The 19,095-nt window shown below is 44.1% G+C and overlaps 1 protein-coding gene across 4 annotated transcripts in view; it reads right to left on the bottom strand.

Annotated features, from left to right (window-relative positions):
* LOC146202714 (heat shock factor protein 1-like) overlaps nucleotides 1-19,095 on the bottom strand; it is a 66,730-nt gene that overhangs the window by 29,729 nt on the left and 17,906 nt on the right. For all 4 annotated transcript variants that reach the window (XM_084588268.1, XM_084588266.1, XM_084588269.1 and 1 more), the window contains exons 4-5: nucleotides 14,665-15,033; nucleotides 12,996-13,276 (exon numbers count right to left, since the gene is read on the bottom strand). In XM_084588268.1, the coding sequence (XP_084444394.1) occupies nucleotides 12,996-13,276; nucleotides 14,665-15,033 (650 nt within the window). The remainder of the gene's footprint in view (nucleotides 1-12,995; nucleotides 13,277-14,664; nucleotides 15,034-19,095) is intronic.

Genomic DNA, 19,095 nt, shown 5'->3' with positions numbered 1-19,095 from the left:
CGGTTTGTGCGTTCCGTCAAGCCGTTGGTTTGAGGGTGATATGGTGTGGAATGCCAAAAATGCGACGCACACAAACGAAGAAGCTCTTCCACAACATCTGCCATAAACTGGCGACCTCGGTCACTGATGATCACTTGCAGAGGTCCATGGCGGAGGATCACAGAACGGAGCAAGAACAGGGACACATGGTGAGCGGTGGCTGAAGGAAGAGCTGCCGTTTCGCAGTAGCGGGTGAGATAGTCGTCACAAACCACGATCCAACGATTTCCGTCGGATGACTTCGGGAAGGGACCCATAAGGTTGATTCCGATTTTCTCAAATGCGCCACGTGGTGGAGTCGCAGGATGCAGCAGGCCCTGTGGCGTGGACGTAGGGCGTTTGTGTCGTTGGCACTCAGTGCAGCTCGCCACATACTGCTCAGTCGTCTGGCGCATCTTTGGCAATAAAACCGGTCGTGGGCATGATGGAGCGTTCTTGCAGAGCCCAGGTGACCGGAAGTGGGGTCGTCGTGCATGGCGCGTAAGATGCACGAGCGGTAGCTCTCGGGAACCACAAGCAGAAAATTCGTACCGGTGCTTGAGTAAGCCTTTTTGTAAAAAAGGCCATCACGGAGACAAAATGGGCTGGAAGCAGTGGAATCCCGCGCCTCCGCAAGCAGGGGCTCGAGGCTTATATCGGTCTCTTGCGCAGTCCGCAGAGCCGAGGCGTCCGGAAACTCAGGCACGATGGAGGTGATGTAATGATCGAAATCACCAGAGTCACATTCGGTCGTAGGAAGAGGAAGACGTGAAAGACAGTCTACATCGGCGTGTTTGCGGCCACTCTTGTACGAAACAGTGAAGTCGTACTCTTGCAGACGAAGGGCCCAGCGTGCCAGACGACCAGATGGATCACGAAGGTTGACGAGCCAAGAGGGCATGATGGTCCGTCACAATCGTGAAATGGCGTCCATATAGGCAGCACCGAAACCGCTAAACAGCGAAAACTACAGCGAGACACTCTTGCTCCGTAACAGTGTAGTTACGCTCAGGTTTGCTGAGGGAACGGCTTGCATACGCAATTTCATGCTCGCCTGTTGTCGAACGTTGCACAAGCACAGCGCCAACACCAATCCCACTTGCATCAGTAAGGAGTTCAGTCGGAGCGGAGGGGTTGAAGTGCCGTAGTATGGGATGTGACGCAAGCAGAAACTTTAGTTGGCGAAAAGACGCGTTACAATCTGAGGTCCAGTAGAAAGGGACGTCCTTTTGTAGAAGGGATGTCAGAGGGTAGGTGACGTCGGCAAACCTTGGGATGAATCATCGAAAGTAGGAAAACAGGCCCAGAAAACTGCGGAGCTCCTTTTGAGTCTGTAGTTGTTGGAATGCTGCAACTGCTGCAGTCTTCTGTGGATCTGGCCGAACTCCATCGCGGTCGACGAGATGCCCGAGTACCAGTGCTTGACGTTCACCAAAACTGCACTTTTTGGAATTCAGGACAAGGCCAGCCTTCTGTAGGCAATCTAAAACAACAGCGAGTCGCGTGTTATGTTCAGTAAAAGTCCGGCCAAAAATAACAACATCGTCTAAATAGCACATGCAGATTTCCCACTTGAGGCCACAAAGTATTGTGTCCATAAATCTTTCAAATGTGGCCGGCGCATTACATAGGCCGAAGGGCATCACGTTAAATTCAAATAGGCCGTCCGGCGTAACAAATGCAGTTTTTTCCTTGTCAGCAGGGTCCATCGGAATCTGCAAATACCCCGATCGCAAATCAACTGAAGAGAAATAAGACGCGGAGAAAAGGCAATCTATGGCATCGTCGATGCGTGGGAGAGGATACACATCCTTTTTAGTGATGGAGTTGAGGCGACGATAGTCAATGCAGAACCTCCATGTTCCGTCTTTTTTCTTCACCAATATCACGGGAGCAGCCCAAGGACTGGAGGATTCCTGTATTACGCCCCTGTTCAACATGTCTTGGACTTGCTCTGATGGTGACACACAGTACGGCTTTTGACGGATCGGATGGGCAGATCCCGTGTCAATCCTGTGGCGTGCGCGCGACAGCGGAAAACGTTGCGAGCCGTCAGACTGCGCGAAATCAAAGACTGATAGGTGCTGCGACAAGAGGTTCTTCAATATCTGTCGCTGTAAGGTGTTCAACGATACGCTGATCATCGGAAGAAGCTTCTCGTCAGCAGGTGAGTTAGTAGTGGGGTTATCAAGGGAAGAAGTAAGGAGAGTAACATAATTCGGGATAGCTGCACTACATGAAGCTAGTTTAGAGCCCGCTGGGAAAACAACCGGTTCCGGTGAGCAATTTATAGTCCACAGTCCGGTACGGCCCTCTTTCACATAAAACCAAACAATGAGGCACTAACGCATTTTTCTTTACGCACTGTAAATTAAGAGGCGCCACAGTAGCCTCAAATAAGTTGTTAATAGCACGGGAGCAGGACACCTGGACACACACTGCTGAATGTGGCGGTATGACGACTTCATCACACACACACAAAACGTCTTCATAATTTGATGCCTCTTCCAAAAGTTCCCGAGGAAGAGAACCACTAACACTTAGCTCTCCCATTCGACAGTCAACTGTAGCGCCGCACATATGCAGGAAGTCAATTCCCAAGATTACGTCGTGTATAGATCGGGGCAGTACTGCAAACTCTGCCGGAAATACTGTGCCCCCCAAGGAAACTTTAACGCTGCATACCCCAACCAGATATAATAACTCTCCACTTACTCCATAAAAATTTGCAGTTTTGTCCCAAACAAACATAACTTTGTTCTTCAAAAGGTTCTTAAAATCTAAACTCATTACTGAAACTGTAGCACCAGTGTCTACCAACGCCATAGTTGGCAAACCATCAACAATCACATTGACCTTGTTCTTTAACATGCACACAGACGGAGGAATAATAGGTAGCAGCGCACATTGTCCAGCGACCTCACCTCCATTGGCCGCGCTGGCTAGTTTTCCTGCGTTGGTGGTGAAGATCGGCGCCGTGGAGACGGGGAGCGGTGCACACGAAATGACGGAGGTGGTGTCACACTACGGTCAGACGCTGGCGAATGGCTGCAGAGCCCTTCGTTTTGAAAACGGCCCCTCCGGGAGGGATGTTCTGGCCGATAGTTGTCAATGTAAGGCTGGACGATGCGTCGGTTCGGTGCCGTCGGGAGATTCCGGAACAATGTGCGCCGATTGTAGTAGCGGGAAATGTGGCCCGCGGCACCACACCGATAGCACACCGGAAGAGGTCGGTCAAAAAGTGGCGTGTCAGCTGGTTCCTGCATGGTAGGCCGCGACGAATATCCAGATGGTGGTTCCAGGATGATGTAGTTGTCCGGCGGTCGGCGCGATGTACGATTGGAGTAAGGGCAAGGATCTCTACGCTGATGGCAAGAGAATTGTTAGAAATTCTCTTCAGGTCTTGGTCGCGGAGTGTATAGGTCTTCGCGGCAGACGAAGTCGGTGACATTCGCGGACATCGGCGGGCACGCACCCCCATAGGTTGGAAGAGCATATACGTCCCCTCCGAAGCAATTAGGCCGGGCAAGCTGCTCACGTCGTGACATCTCATCTCGAACAATTTCACGGATGGTGCACAGGAGGCTTTGAGATGGCGATTCTTCAATGCTAGCCACTGTAGTCACATTTGCGAGCCGTCCAAATTTCGGTGTAATGCGGCGAGTCTTTAGGGCCTCAAATGTTCGGCAGTGCCGGATAATGTCAGAGGTTTTCCTTGGCAATGAGGAAGTGGTAATCTTCCGCTATGCCCTTGATCAGATGGCCTACCTTACCATCTTCAGTCATCCTGCTGTCGACGGTCTTGCACAACTTGAGTATGGCCTCTATATAGATGGTGCAAGTTTCTCCGGCTGCCTGGGCCCTCTGAGCAAGTGTCTGCTCGGCCTGTTTCTTCTTTGCAGCTAGGTCACCGAAACATTCCTTGATAGCTTCGACAAAACTTTCCCAAGTTGTCAGAGAGTTCTCGTGGTTCTCATACCACATCAAGGCGGTTTGCGTCAAAAAAAAGACTACATTGGCTAGTTTAGCCACTGAATCCCAGCGGTTATAGTGGCTCACACGTTCATAATGAGTGAGCCAGTCATCAACATCTTCCCCTGCTTGGCCGGCAAAGGAACGAGGCTCGCGAAACGGTAGCGTCGCACTCGTGGTGGCTGGCAGCGCATCGCGAGACGGGGGTAGAGGGTTCCGTGCTGATGTTCAGGGCTGCTCGGTAGTCTGCTGCATTCTTGTTGAAAAGGGTGGGAGACCAGCGAGGCGACGGCTCCGACAAAGCTCCAGCGATTGAGGATGCGTCTTGAGGGTAGTCGTACCCAGCACCTGACCACCAATTTGTTACGACGGGGGTAAGACGTCGGAGCGCAGAACAATAAGAGCTCAGCTGGTCAACAGCAGCGCGTCCGACACGAGAGTCTTTTTCCAACATCTTTCTCCTTCACTTGTGTTCTAAACTTCATCTTCTTCTGTGCTGTTACAATATACTTTATTATGAGTTTTGGGAAAATTTACACTTTTAAAAAGCATGGATATAAAAAATAAGTAGTAAAAATACTGGAATATATAAAATGTAGTACAATGTTTCTTTTCTTACTGTTGAGAATATTACTTCCATATGTTTTTCAGTTCCTTTGGTGTTAATTCTTCCATGACTGTAGAATAAAACAAGTGACTCTGAAGGGCCTTGGAAAACAAATTTTGACAAATGAAATATTTATACAATGCTGTTATAACTCATACTAAAATGCAGCTAGTAATCAGACAATTTATCAAATACATAAAAATATTCTCGTTTCACTTTATATATGACATGAATAAAAAACATAACTCTGCAAACATGCTCTTCAAAAATCAACCCAAAATCAAAAAGCAATAATTCAGATGACACAAGATATTCTACGCTGGCTCTTTTCTTGGGTTTAAACATCTGGTGTGCCTTTTTCCAGATTTCTCTTTTCAGTGCTGTTCACAAGCGGCTGTTACTATTCAGTTATTGTGACAGTTGTGAGTCTGATGTACCCAACTGCACTAACAACATGTAGAGAAGTGTCCATCTTAAAGGTGTGCCTCTCTCATAACATTGATAAAAGAGTTAATTTTCAACTCTGCCTTCCTCTGCTCATACATAGCACAGCTGACAGTTTTTGTGTTTTTGAACTTTTTGTGGATTATAGCTGTCACATTATAGCTGAAGCCAGGAAACAAAGGATTTCAAACGATAAACTTGGTTTTTCTGGGAAAGAGCCAGTGTTTGTTAATGAGCACCTCACACAAGCCAACAAAAAGTTGCTCGGAGCTGCTATTGCGCGCAAAAGGCAAGTAGGATGGAAATTTGTTTGGACCTCTGGATGTAAGGTTCTTGCGCGCCAGAATGAGACGGGGGATGTGCTGAGGATCCGTGATCTGTTTGATTTGGAGAAGATGACTGAATAATCTGTGCATCTGTAGAGATATATCGTTGTTGATATTTTTCCATGGACTTTGAACCCTCATGTCAGTATTATAATAATGATGCTTTCAACCTACTGTTTCGCCCAGACAAAACTAGATTTTCTGCAATTCATATCAATGCTCGTAGTATGAAGAATAAAAGCGATTGCCTCACGTTGTTTTTGGAATCTTTAAAAGTAAACTTTGATGCACTTTTGTTTACTGAGACCTGGCTGACTTGTAATGACGATCATGTTTCGTTTCCTGGTTATAATTACAACGGTTTACATAGGCCAAATGGCAGAGGCGGTGGTGTTGCAATTTATGTAAAAAACTGTTATGCGCACAGCATAATAGAAGATTTTTCAATTATGACGCCAAATGTTGAATGTTTGGTAATAGCATTGCCCCACATTATGGTTGCTACAATATACAGACCACCTGCTGGCAGCAGATCCCACTTTTTCCGGTTCTTGGAAAATCTAATGGAATTCCTGAGTTCCACCAAGCTTCCTTTTGCTCTTATGGGTGATGTTAACATAAATATAAGTTCCGATGATAACATTTCACGGGAACTAAACAGTATCATTCATACATATGCGTGTTCTAACAACATAACCTTACCGACAAGAATAACTCCAACTACTTCTACCTTGCTAGATATCTGCATTACAAATGTCTTAGTTTCTGAAGCCATGTTTGGTGTGTTGACTAATGACATCAGCGACCATCTACCTGTTTTTTGCTTTGTTCCTCTTAGAATGCATAAGCAAAACATTTCCGCGTTTTCTTATAAGGTAAGAGATATAAATGAAAGATCTCTCGATAAATTCAAATTACTCATCGAGGGTGCTTCTTGGGATAATATATATGAGATGAGCGATGTAAATGAGGCATACGAAGGCTTCATTCACAAATTTCTTGCATATTATGACGAAGCATTTCCGCTGAAAGACAAAAAGGTGAAAAGTAAGAAGTTTAGAAAACCATGGATTACTAAAGCGCTATACGAGAAAATTAAGATAAAAAATAAGATGTACCATAGATTTATTGAGACTAAAAATGCTGATATTTTTACTGAATACAAGAAATACAGGAATAAATTAAATAAGGAGCTAAAAAGTGCCAAATCCATTTACTATGTTGATCGCTTTTCACAGCTGCGTAATGATGCAAGAAAATTGTGGCATCAAGTAAATAATTTACTCAATAGAAAAACGCGCTCCGATTACTTAGAAGTAACTACCAGTAATGGGATAATGGCTGGCACCGACTTAGCCACAGCTATGAATGAGTTCTTTGTTAACGTTGGCAGCGCAGCTTTCAATAATCCAGTCTCATGTACAACGTACTCAAATTTAATTAATCCATTACCAAATTCTGTTAACTTTTATTCTGCAACTACAAAAGAAGTCAATGATTTAATTAAAAACTTGAAAGATAACGCATCGGCAGGGCATGATGATATCAAAGCATCGCCACTAAAACACGTATCAATGCTTATATGTGATGTCCTGACGTATATCATTAACCTAATGCTTCAAACTGGAACGTTCCCTAATCAGTTAAAGATAGCTAGAGTATGCCCGGTACATAAAGGTGGAAATAAGAATGAAATTTCTAATTATCGTCCAATTTCCATATTGCCTGTATTATCCAAAGTGTTCGAGGGAGTAATCAATACTAGGCTCGAAAAGTTCTTTCACAAATACAGCATTATAACCAGCTCTCAGTATGGGTTTGTGAAGCAAAGGTGCGCTGAACAAGCATTGTTAACCATAAAAGAAAAAATAATTGATAACATTGAATGTCGGAAATATACCCTTGGCTTATTCCTGGATTTTCGAAAAGCATTTGATTGTGTACAACATGATATTTTATTAAGTAAATTGGCTGATTATGGAGTCCGTGGTGTGCCACTAGATTTATTAAGAAGTTATCTGTGGAACAGGCTACAGTTTGTACGAGTTAATAACTGCTGCTCTACTAACATGGTTATACGGCAAGGTGTTCCCCAAGGATCAATTTTGGGACCATTGTTATTTATAGTGTATATTAATGATATCACAAATATTCCTAACTCACCTGGTTTGATCATGTACGCGGATGATACCAATATTTTTTTTACCGACTGTGCCTTGTCTAGATTAGAAACTACGGTCAATGAATATTTAAACAATTTAGAGATTTGGTTGACGGCAAATAAACTCAGTTTGAATCTTAATAAGACTGCCTACATTATATTTAGGCCAATCAACACCACTCTTCAATGTAGTATAGTAATTAAATATAACAGCAACGTTATAAAGCAAGTTACGAATCACAAGTTTCTAGGCGTTTGGTTCAATGAAAACCTTTCATGGAATACGCACATTTTAAATTTAGTAAAATACTTGAGTAGAATTGTAGGATGTCTTTACAGAATTTCTAATTTGGTACCCGTTTGGTTAAAAATTTCAATTTATTATGCTCTTTTTTATTCCAAACTAACATACTGTATTCTCATATGGGGAACCACAACTTCTACAAATATTAATAAGTTGCTTGTTCTTCAAAAAAAAGTTCTTCGAGCTATTGAAGGTTTTTACGGTATACCGCGCGACTTGCCTACAGAACCCTTATTTAAAAAATATGCCATATTAGCCGCCAGTCAGATTTACTACTTTCGTCTTCTGCAGTACATTCACCATAATAGGCTGTATACTACTCTACCTGATAGATCTACAGTAACTTATGACCTGCGAACACGAAAAAAACTTGTACCTATTACCCGAACCAACTATGGAAAACAGAAATTAACTTTTCAGGTGCCATCCCTAATCAACAACGCACCAAATGTGGAATTTTCATTGGCACCTAGGGTATTTAAAAAGAACTTAAAACAATATTTAAATGAATATCCCCTATAATTGCAATGGTGGTAGTAACTGTATTTTTCTCATATGTAATCTTTTTTGTGTAAATATTTTTTGCTTTTAGTGTAAATATTTATGTTATTGACAGCGTGATCTGTTGATTTGTATATATCCAATGAATACTGCATGTATGCATATATTTTACATATCGTATATAAGTGTTGCATAATGTTGTTTTTTTAATTTTGTATACACTAGAGGTGTGTGCTGTTGTCTGTTGTTATCTGTTTTGGGAGCCAAGGCCCAGTCAGGCTTGCCGCCTTTTGCCTTGGCTTCCCCTTTCTTGTAAAAGAAAGAAAGAAAATAAACTCCAACTCCAACTCCAACATTTTGTGCCACATGGCAGAGTGTGACCTAGTTTGCCATCACAAATGAATATCTCCCCTAGAAGCTGCTCTCTGCAATCTAGGTGTTCTGACTCCACTCAATGTGGCTTGCACTAGTTCAAATTTTCCAGGAGCCACTTCATGGTAGCAGAGCTTTCCCTGCTGCTGAAACCCTGGCGTATAAACATAAAACAGCAGGTAAACAGAGTGAGCATGTGTAACTGCTCAAGAGCAAGCTGAAATTAAAAGTATGCTTTTCAGGGGTGACTAGTTGAAGTTCTAGGATGATATTTGCATAGTCCATCACGTTAGCTACTCGTGAAGTTTTCAGGTTCTTCAACACTTCTCATATAAAAAAATCCACATATTCTATTGCATACATAGGCCATAGGCCAGAAACGAAAAAAAAAAAAAAAAAAAAAAAACATACGCTAAAGAAGCCGGATTGTATCAACAAAATTTTCCTGTAGCAATAAAAGTGAGTAAACAGATGATGCCTGTTCAGCACACAAGTAAATGTGCAATATTTCCCTCAGATATGTATATTATGTTAACTAAACAGGATTAGAATTTATAATTTAAGATTTTGCTTATGAAATCTATGCAAATGAACTTATTGTGCCCCTACTTAAGCCAAACAAAATCTGTTGGACTGAAACCATCAGTGACAATAGCTAGATAATGAACTGAGTATGCCAAGCAGCATATACTATATAGTTGTCTTCTACAATTTGATTGTAAGGGATCGGTGATACGGCGGCGCTGAACGGACATCTGGGCGTGTGTGCAAGTCATGAATAAGATGCGGAGCGGGAGGACTCTGCTCTGCTCTTCTGATGTGGTCAGCAATGGTGCCAGCTCGGACGTCCATAATTGACAACAGTTGAGCACGTGGGACTGCGCATTGATGTGTTTTACTGTGTTTTCTTTTTCTTTCCAAGGGGGAGAGTGTGTATAACACTGTGAAAGCATGGGGTGTAGCATGCAACCTAGTAAGCCAATCATTTCAAGACCAATTTTCTAAATTCCGTTTGTTAAGAAACAAATTTGTCACCCCTTTTACACTGTCTTAGGGAGAGGGTGATGAACCTTACGAAAATAGAAAGACATGCCAAAGTGTTTGTAAGCCAATCATGTGTGAGTTCGTTGTGATTGGGTGATGAAAAATGTGGGCCGGGCCCTGAAGTTAGAACCGGGCCCCGGGGCCTGCAGAAATTGTTCTGAGCTAGATTTTGATCCCTCCACTCTTCGGCCGAAGAGTTTACCCAGTTCCGTGTTATCGTGCTTGTTGTTTCTCCTGTTGTAAATATACGTACGTTCCTGTATAAAGTTTTCAGTTCAGTTTTTTTCTCAGTGCAAGTAGTTGTTGCCAGTACCAGTACGTTCACTGATACAGTCGGACGGGATCCTTTCGTTATCGGAAGATAGCAAAGGAGGAGAGGCGACGACCCGGCAACAAGGCAAGCATCGATGGCTGAGGAGGAGCAGGAGCTGATGGCAGGAATCTGAAGCTTCCAGGAGAACCAGCAGTGGAGTTTCCAGGGCGGACTGACAACGCAAGGTTGTGACCGGTCTGAGAGAAGCGGCGTGGCGAAGAAGCGGGCGGCGACGAACAGACAGCAAAGGAAGTCGGACGTCAGCGAGGTGCAGCACGAAAGAGGGTGAGTCCTCTTTGCCTTTCACCTTGGCGTTGGCACTGCTGTCTGTGTAGGTTGTCAGGGGTGTATGGACACCAGGTTCGCGCACTTCAATCCGGACAGGCGGAAAGCGAGCATGATGAGTGAGGGAGAGGAAACGGTTGTTTCTGGGGACAGTTTGTCCGTGCCTATGCAAAAATTAGATGCAAAAATTGCTGAGAAGAAACGTCGAGCTCTTGCGGGCGACGTTGTCATCACGTGGTCATGACAAAGTTTGCTGACGACGCATCAATCAGATATTCAATATTCGAAAGTATTTTTCCCCCAACTTCGTATTTGATTCGTATTCGAAATTCTCAATATTCACACACCCGTAGTTGATTCTAATAGAAACAATTTAGGGGCAATCAATTTAGTCAACGCAAAAGTTGCCCTATCGTGGTGGCTCAGCAGTTTGGGTACTCAACAAGAGCAAGGCATCCGTGTAATGTGTGATGTCAGTGCCCATTAAAAACATCCCACATGGCCTAACTCTTTAGAGCTCTCAACTAAGGCGTCCCTCATAGCTTGAGTCACTTTGGGATGTTAAATTACAATAGCCAAACCAAATTAAACCTAAGCCAGCAGAGAAAATGCAACATTTGAACAGCGATGCTGTTTAAGCCGTAGGTTGTTCAGTCTATCGTGCACAGCTGAACATGTAAGCAGTAATGGCATCGCCACGACCATGATGTCACATCCGGACACAGCCGATGGCTTCACAAAGTGATTCACTAATATACGAAGCTGACCCCACCAGTCATCCGATCCAGGCATCCGTGCTGCGCCTTTCATTTGGCGCTTCCTCGAATGCCGTACCACACAGACTACAGAAGCAAATGTAGTACAGCAGGAATCAGTGGCGTTTCAAATTGATTTACAGGAAAGAAAAGACGCAGTATCTGTCACAATTCTCCGCCGCTGCCGCCAGATAGAAATAACGAGTCTCGACGTATAATCACGAATAACTTTGTCTAACCAAATGCAAAGAGCATCGCTGTGTCATCAGTCTTACACGAGAGTGCAATCTGTCCTAATTTTTTTCTCACTCGCCAATTACTAGCCAATCTATTCCCTTCCGATTCTATTCTTATTCCACTTCGATTCAATACTACTTTTTTTATTCATTTTTGCTGAGTACCCCATTATTAGAACTTTCTATTTTTCCTGAGTTGCCATCTGCCAGATGGCAGCTCACAAAGATACAGATGCTCTTGCTGCCTGACAGCTTACATCATCATGCTGCAGTTAATGGTATACGATTAGAAAGGAAAAATAGCCAGGACACACAGCTGCTGAAAGCGGAGCCTTTTCCCCCATCTGTACAAAGCTCAGGCAATTGTTAGAATCTCAGTCATGCAAGGCTAGGAGAGTTCGATCCTATCTCAATGAATATCCGGATATAACTAACATACCAGTCTGCCATGTCTGGTTGCTCTCCCTATCACTGCCATTAAATCTGTATACTGCACATTGAGTTGCAACATGCATTTGGATAGATGAGATTGAACTATGAGGCTGATAGCCTGGGCTCAATTGCATGCAGTCTGTCTAGTTCTTATTAAAGGCCTATACTCTCCAACTGATTAACTAATAATTGACTGGATAGCTCATCTGTGATGCGAGGAATAATAAGAAAAAAAAAAGATACAGACTGAACTACTGCTGGCTGGCATTCATGTTTGTCCGTTTACTCATACGCGTTTCCAGACAGGAGCAGGCAGTGGCACAGAAACTCAAACAAGTAAAGGGCAAAACACAGACAGCGGCTGGCAAACGGAGTTTTCGTCAGGATTTCTACATCTTTCCTCACACTGTGATAAAAGTGTCCACCAACAAAGTGAACCAGTGACTGCCCCTTTCCCTTTCACAAAAGCCTGATGGCCATGCATTGGCCAGCTGAGTAATTCTGAGCAGTTCTTCTCAGCACTAAGTAGCAGATCGCTGGTATTTTCATTTTCCCACCAGAATGTCTCACCACTCCAGTGATGACATATGTTTCCCTCCGAGTTCACCCCATGGTTCTTCCTGTAGATTGATGCTGTGCTCACCACATGCTGTTAGCTGCTTGCACAGTGCAGCCACTTAGCGCGCAGTGTTGCCGCATGTGAAGAAGCTCCACTGATACCTTAAGTGAAGACCTCAGAGGCATTCACTATCTTGCAGCACACAGACTACTATGTGCACCTGAAAGGACCGCAAATATTGTCACTGCCACACATTGTTAATCTCAGAAAACTGCCATCCAATCCAGATTCTCAACCAGGGAATTTACTCTGATGTGAACAGCTACTATTTTTTTTTTTTCTTTTTCTCGGGGGGGGGGGGGGGGGGCACTAACTAATGTCGGATGAAGGTCTACTGATAAGTTGATAAGTTGGATATTTCACCAAGTCTTTCAAATTTTGAGTCAATGAAGTTTTACTGTATTGACTTCTGATTACATTTCACAGTCTTCCCAGAATATGTTTCCTAGCAACTTGAAAAAATCACCTAGTATCACAGTGCATTTACAAGATTTCCATGCAGGCACTCGCAGCACACATTAGCAGCTTGCAAGTTTTACAAGCACAGTGCAAAGCCAAATGTTGGTTTAGAAACCAGTGTTACCAGCCCCACAAGCATGGCCTCACCTCTGGTCTTCCTCCAAAGGTTCGAGCAAGCACAGGGGTTCTATCACGTCTGCTGTGCTCAAGGGACTGGCCACGATGGGACCAGCATCCAAGTCACTGGAGGCCGCCGGTGATGCCAGGGAGAGAACTGGTGTCCCAGCAACAGACACCTCGACTACCCTTGGGGACTGACCAGCAGTGACAGGCTCACTGACAGCAATGCTAGTTGTCTCTCCGAGGTCATCCATCAGGTCAGTCACATCACGAATTACAGGACCTTCTGACATCTGGGAACCAGCAGGCTGCATGGGGCAACAAAATCACCAATTAGAAGGCACTTAGCTGCCCCATAACTAGAAGCACAGAAATGAACGGGCAGAACTGCAAGACCTACAGTCAAACCCAGTTAAAAAAATATTGGTGAGAAGAATATATTGAATGTAACAACACACTATGGTGGCACCGTTGGCTTCTTTATGTTTTCTATGGTAAAATAAACCACTTACAACAACGCTGTCACAACATGATATCCGTAATAAAAATTAAACTTAGTCACTCAGAGCCAAACTTAAAGGAGACAGAAAGAAGAAAGACTGAGGCATTCTGAAATATGCTTCAGTGGAGCAGTCCATTATCAACGTTTCTTAAGGTGTGCCTCTCGCAGAAAATAGAAAATCACTGTATGTATGGCCAAGTGTGCCATACACAACTCCATCAGTCCCCGAGGTGCATGCGCTTTGCGGGAACCTTTTTTTTTTTTTTCTTTTTTCCCTTTCTGTCGTCACTGCTCCCTCTGTTCCTCGAAAGTAGGCTTCTTTAAGAATGCCAGCGATGTGAAGGTTCGCGAATCTCCCGCTGATGTAGTGATGAGGATGACGTGTTGAGACTTGAATTCTTGCATGCTGACAATGCAGTAGTAAAAAAAAAAATTATCTCACCGATAAGGCAATCACCTCAGCTGTCCCCTGTGCTAACAACAAGAATAAACAGGAACCTAAGCAAAAGACGCCTCACAAACGACAGTCTCTCTGGGACATCACTTTCACTAAAGGTCCCTCCCCACCTTCACTTTAGGTATGTGTAGTATAGTTGCGCACCTTCCAGAGAGATGTGAACAAATTATGTCATGAACCAGTGAAAGCTGACTGGGAGGGATTTTTTTCTCCAAAGAAATCAACATTATAAGCGACTTTCCTATCATTTTAAATGCCCTGAAGTTTGTCAATTATTTTTTTTTTTTTGCATAACCTAGTTATAATAACTGTCGGTTACAACAATGATATTTCCCTGCCACTTCAACATACTGCGCCCGGCTACTGTTCCCAAGGACGCGGGATCGAATCCCGGCCTTGGCGGCAGCTTTTCGATGGAGGCGAAAAGCAAGGCGGCCGTGTGCTGTGCGATGTCAGTGCACGTTAAAGAACCTCAGGTGGTGGAAATTTCTAGAGTCCTCCACTACGACGTCTCTCATAGCCTGAGTTGCTTTGGGACGTTGAACCCCGCAAACGAAACCAAACCAAACTTCAACATAGTTATAAGTGGATTTGATAGTATAATAAAACGGAACTAAAGTTTTACTGTTCTGCAAGGTAGTTAACAAAAACAAAGTGCTTGGTAAGTAGAAAACAGCTAATATTTAACCCTTAGCAACAGTTCTCAACTTGGACAGTGTATCATCCGAGGCACATACGGAAGTGACTTGGTAGTCGGTGACGAATGTAGCCTTGGTCAGTCGAGGCACCTTGGAGCTGGAGTTAGGGCTGTCATGCAGCATCAGTGGCATTTTGCGCTTGACAGTAATGTTGCGGTTAGCTTGCACCATGGTGACCAGGAACTGGATAAGCTTCTCCACTATCTGTTGCTGTTTCATGTGCTTCTGACGCAGACGGGCCACTTCACGCCACAGGGCCTCGTTTTCCTTTTTCATGTCGGCAAGAAGCTGGTCCATATGCTCTTGCCGACCCTGCATGCTGCCAACGTTGGAGAGCAGTTCCTTGAGGACCTCATTGTGTGCCCGTCCATCATCAGGACTCACTCCTCCAGCCCGGCCAGATGGAACCTGCAAATGTATTCAACTCTTGTTAGGCTCTGCACTGTAGATTCCTTTGTAGCTCAGCCAATTTTGAAAGTGCAGTCATAAAAGACGAAGCAAAGGATTATTTCAATACGAGCTCAACTACTTCAGAAATCAGCCACCATTGTGACGGCACAACACTTGCAGAGGGACAACCTGTTTCAATGGCCAGTTTTCAGGCTTAAATTGAGCAATCAAAACCATGCAGACATCTTGAGTGAGTGAATAAACTTTATTTAATTAAGACAAAAACAAAGGTAACTAGTACTGCTACATTTTTACAAGCAATCATGGGCAGTTACTGAATTTTGTTATGGCCTACTGCCGCACAGGGCTAGCAAAAAACAGGCTTTCAGGAAGCTAACTGATTTTAGGACACGAAACTTTTCTTGCTTTATCATTGTTGAACCACTGTTGTACATCACTAGAACACATAATTAAACTGTTAAATTTGCAGGTTTATGATTACTGCAAATAACAAAAAACTTTTTTTCTTTTTTTATTGTGAAAGCACTTCTAGCCTAGCACGATGGATTTCTCAGATTTACGGGTTAGGGTTTCCATCTGCCTAACCGAGTGTTGCAATGACAACAACTAAGCCCAGCTTTGGTATACGATTATACTATGACTTGCTGCGAATGACATGACCTATATTCCTAGTTTGTGTTGTTTCCAGTGTTTTCGCCCTCACCTCGAGTTGGAAACACAGGAACCAGATGTCAGTTTGATTGCCGGCACTTCTGGTTTCGGTGTTCCCACCAATTAAGTGAGGGCAAATATAGCGAGAACAACACCTCTGAAAACAATCAAACTCTAAATAAGGGCCCATGACTACCAAGAGTACCATAAGCACGACCAAGGCCAAAGCAATTTAGGCCTAATTAGCACTAAAAAAAAACCTGTGTGAGGTAAAATTGTCTGAACCCACACTGGTCATACTACCTTCCCAGGTATCATTAGGCTTGATTAGGCTTACCTAACCCTAAAAGGCCTAACTAAGCCTATTTAATAAGAAAGCACTTCCACCCTTTGAACGTAAAACTTGCGCCAAGCTATAGCTAAACCACATTCAATTTGAAACCTGCGACAACTTTGCACTCACCCAAAAAAACAAGACTCCCATTAATCCAAATTTCCAATTATTTGTGTGCTGTTGGCATGCAAGAGAAGTCACGCGACCCACTGTGCCGATGGTGGCAACCAAGGAGGAGACGCACCGGCACGCATAAGACAACACCACAGGCAAGGAGAACACATCCGGCGCTCCGTGCTAGCGTGGGAACACGACATTGAATAAAGGGTTTTTCGTACCCAGACATCAAACGTGTTGATCGTCTCTCTCTGCGCTGCGCGCATGCGAACAATACATGGTGGCACCGGTATGAACCCTGAAAGCAGCACCGAGGGAAATTCTGTGATTCAGACAGCGATGGCGACATCCAGCAGCAGTTTCCCAGTGCAAACCTCCCGAGGAATTCAGCTTCAGAAGCCCAAGTGAGTGGTCACAATGGAAGCGCCATTTTGAACGTTTGCAAGTCGTCAGTGGCCTGAGTGTGAAAGCCACTGAGGAGCAGGTGCATGCCGTGGTCTAACACATGGGAGATAAAGCGGAAGACATTCTGCTGGCCCTGAAGTTGACGGAAGATCGTAAGTAGTCTTACGACGATGTACTGCAGACGTTCGAGAATCACTTCCTACTCCGTAGAAATATTGTCTACGAACGAGCTATGTTCTTCAGAAGAGAGCAGAGAGAAGGGGAAAAAGTCGAAGAGTTCATAACCGACTTGCATCGATTTGCTAAGAAGTGCAACTTCGCTATGCTACATGACGAAATGATTCGCGACAAGACTGTAGTAGGCATTAGGGACGAGAAGCTGTAAAAAGATGGAGCTGGATGCTGAACTGATGCTGGAAAAGGCTACAGCAATGATGCGGCCGTCAGAAGTTATCAAAGCACAAGCAGCAGCTTTGCATGGCTTGGGCAAAGAAAAGGTGGACAGAGTCACTAAAGCGGGCAAGCCATCTGGTTCTTCAGCTAAGAAAAAGCCACCTGATGTTCAAGTGAGGGCCTGTACCTATTGCGGCTGTGGACAACATACAAAAGGACGGTGTCCAGCAGAGAAAGCCACCTGCAACAAGTGCCACAAGAAAGGACACTATGCTCGAGTATGCGAAGGACAAAATATGCTCCATGAAATTGTCACCAACAGCAACGCCTTTCATGGGACCATATCTTCAGACACCAAAACTAGTGGACGGATACAGTGAAAGTTGAAGGCTCTTCGGTCAAGTTCAAAGTCAACATAGGAGCAGACGTCACTGTTGCTCTAGCGCACACATGCCAGCAACTCTTCAGAGACGTCTGCCTTCAACAACCAAAAAGGGTGCTGAGAGGGCCGAATCAGCAGGAGATCACAGTACTTGATGTGATGGAAGCAAACATGTCATACCGTGACAAGACTGCACAAGCCGACGTACACGTCGTTGAAAGGCTCAAAGTACCTCTTCTGTCAAGGGAAGCCAGTGAGACACTGGGCATTGTCAAATTTCTTGCTCAAGTCGACATCCATGACAGCGGAATAGTCAGCCCAAAAAGTGAGTTCCCGGCACTTTTCACAGGTTTGGGTAGTGTAAATATTGCATATAGGATCAAGCTCAAGAAATATGCTGTACTATTTGCACTGAGCACTCCACGTAGAGTACCAATACCGCTTTTGTAGAAGACTAAAGCAAAACTGCAGGATATGGTAGAGCTGGGAGTTATTGAGCCTGTGGAGGAACCAACAGAATGGTGTTCTGGCATAGCAATTGTACAAAAGCCGAACGGAGATATTCACATATGTGCTGACCTCACTAAGCTAAACAAGTTTGTAGAAAGAGAAGTTCACTTTCTTCCTACCAGTGAACACCTTCTCGGACAGCTTGCTAGAGCCAGGTATTTTTCAAAACTTGATGCGAACTCAGGATTCTGGCAGTTTGATCTAGCAGAAGAGTCCCGGAATCTAACATCATTTCTAAACCCTTTCGGCAGATTCTGGTTTAAGAGGCTCCCATTTGGAATTAGTTCTGCCCCAGAAAATGCCACAGTTCTTGAACGGAGCAGAAGGCGCAGTATTCAACATGGACGACATCCTGATTTACGGCAAGACGTAATCTGAGCTTAATGCGCGATGAAGGAAAGTTCTCCAGATATTACTGAGCAAGGGTATAATGTTGAATGAAGCAAAGTGCAAGTTCAACATCCAAGGGGTAAAGTTCTTGGGTCATATTGTAGACCACAAAGGAATCTGACCCGATCCAGCCAAAGTACAAGCAATAGAGAACATGAAGGCTCCGTCAAACATTCAAGAGTTGAGAAAATTCTCGGGAATGGTAAACTACTTTATGAAGTTTGTTCCGAACATGTCGGATATTGCTCATTCGCTAAATAGTTTGCCGAGCTCCAAAAATGATTGAGTTTGGACGACGGCCCAACAACAGAGTTTCAAAATGTTGCAGAAAAGACTGAGAGCCAGTTTTGGCGTTATTTGATCCAGAGAAGCCCATAGTGATCTCTGCAGATGCCTTATCTTTCGGGCTGGGTGCAGTTCTGTGACAGAAGCAAGACAATGGAGAGTATCAACCCACTGCGTACGCTTCCTGTACTTTATCAAAGACAGAAACAAGGTACGCTCAAATAGAAAAAGAAAGTCTCGCAGTAACCTGGGCCTGTGAGTGGTTTCGAGAGTATGTCACTGGACATCATAATCGAAACCAACCACAAACCTTTAGCAGCCATTTTCAAAACAAAGAATTTGGCAGATATAATGTCTCGGTTACACACAATGAGGATGCGCATGATGTGGTTTTCATATGACATAGTGCACATCCCTGGAAAAGTCGCTGCTGACACACTGTCTCGATAGCCACTTCCTAAAAAAAACAACAGTGATCTTGAGAAAGAAGTTGCATGCTACGTTTGAGGAATAATTGCTAATCTTCCAGCGACAGACAAGAGACTTGTGGAAATAGTCAAAGGATCCGGATTGTATGATGATGACCCAGTAC

Source organism: Amblyomma maculatum, chromosome 1 (genome assembly GCF_055883805.1).
Source record: "Amblyomma maculatum isolate TAMU_Amacu chromosome 1, ASM5588380v1, whole genome shotgun sequence".
In the NCBI taxonomy this organism is placed as follows: Eukaryota; Metazoa; Arthropoda; class Arachnida; order Ixodida; family Ixodidae; genus Amblyomma; species Amblyomma maculatum.
The sequence above is the reverse complement of the archived record's forward strand: the minus strand, read 5'-3'. Positions and strand labels throughout refer to the sequence as shown.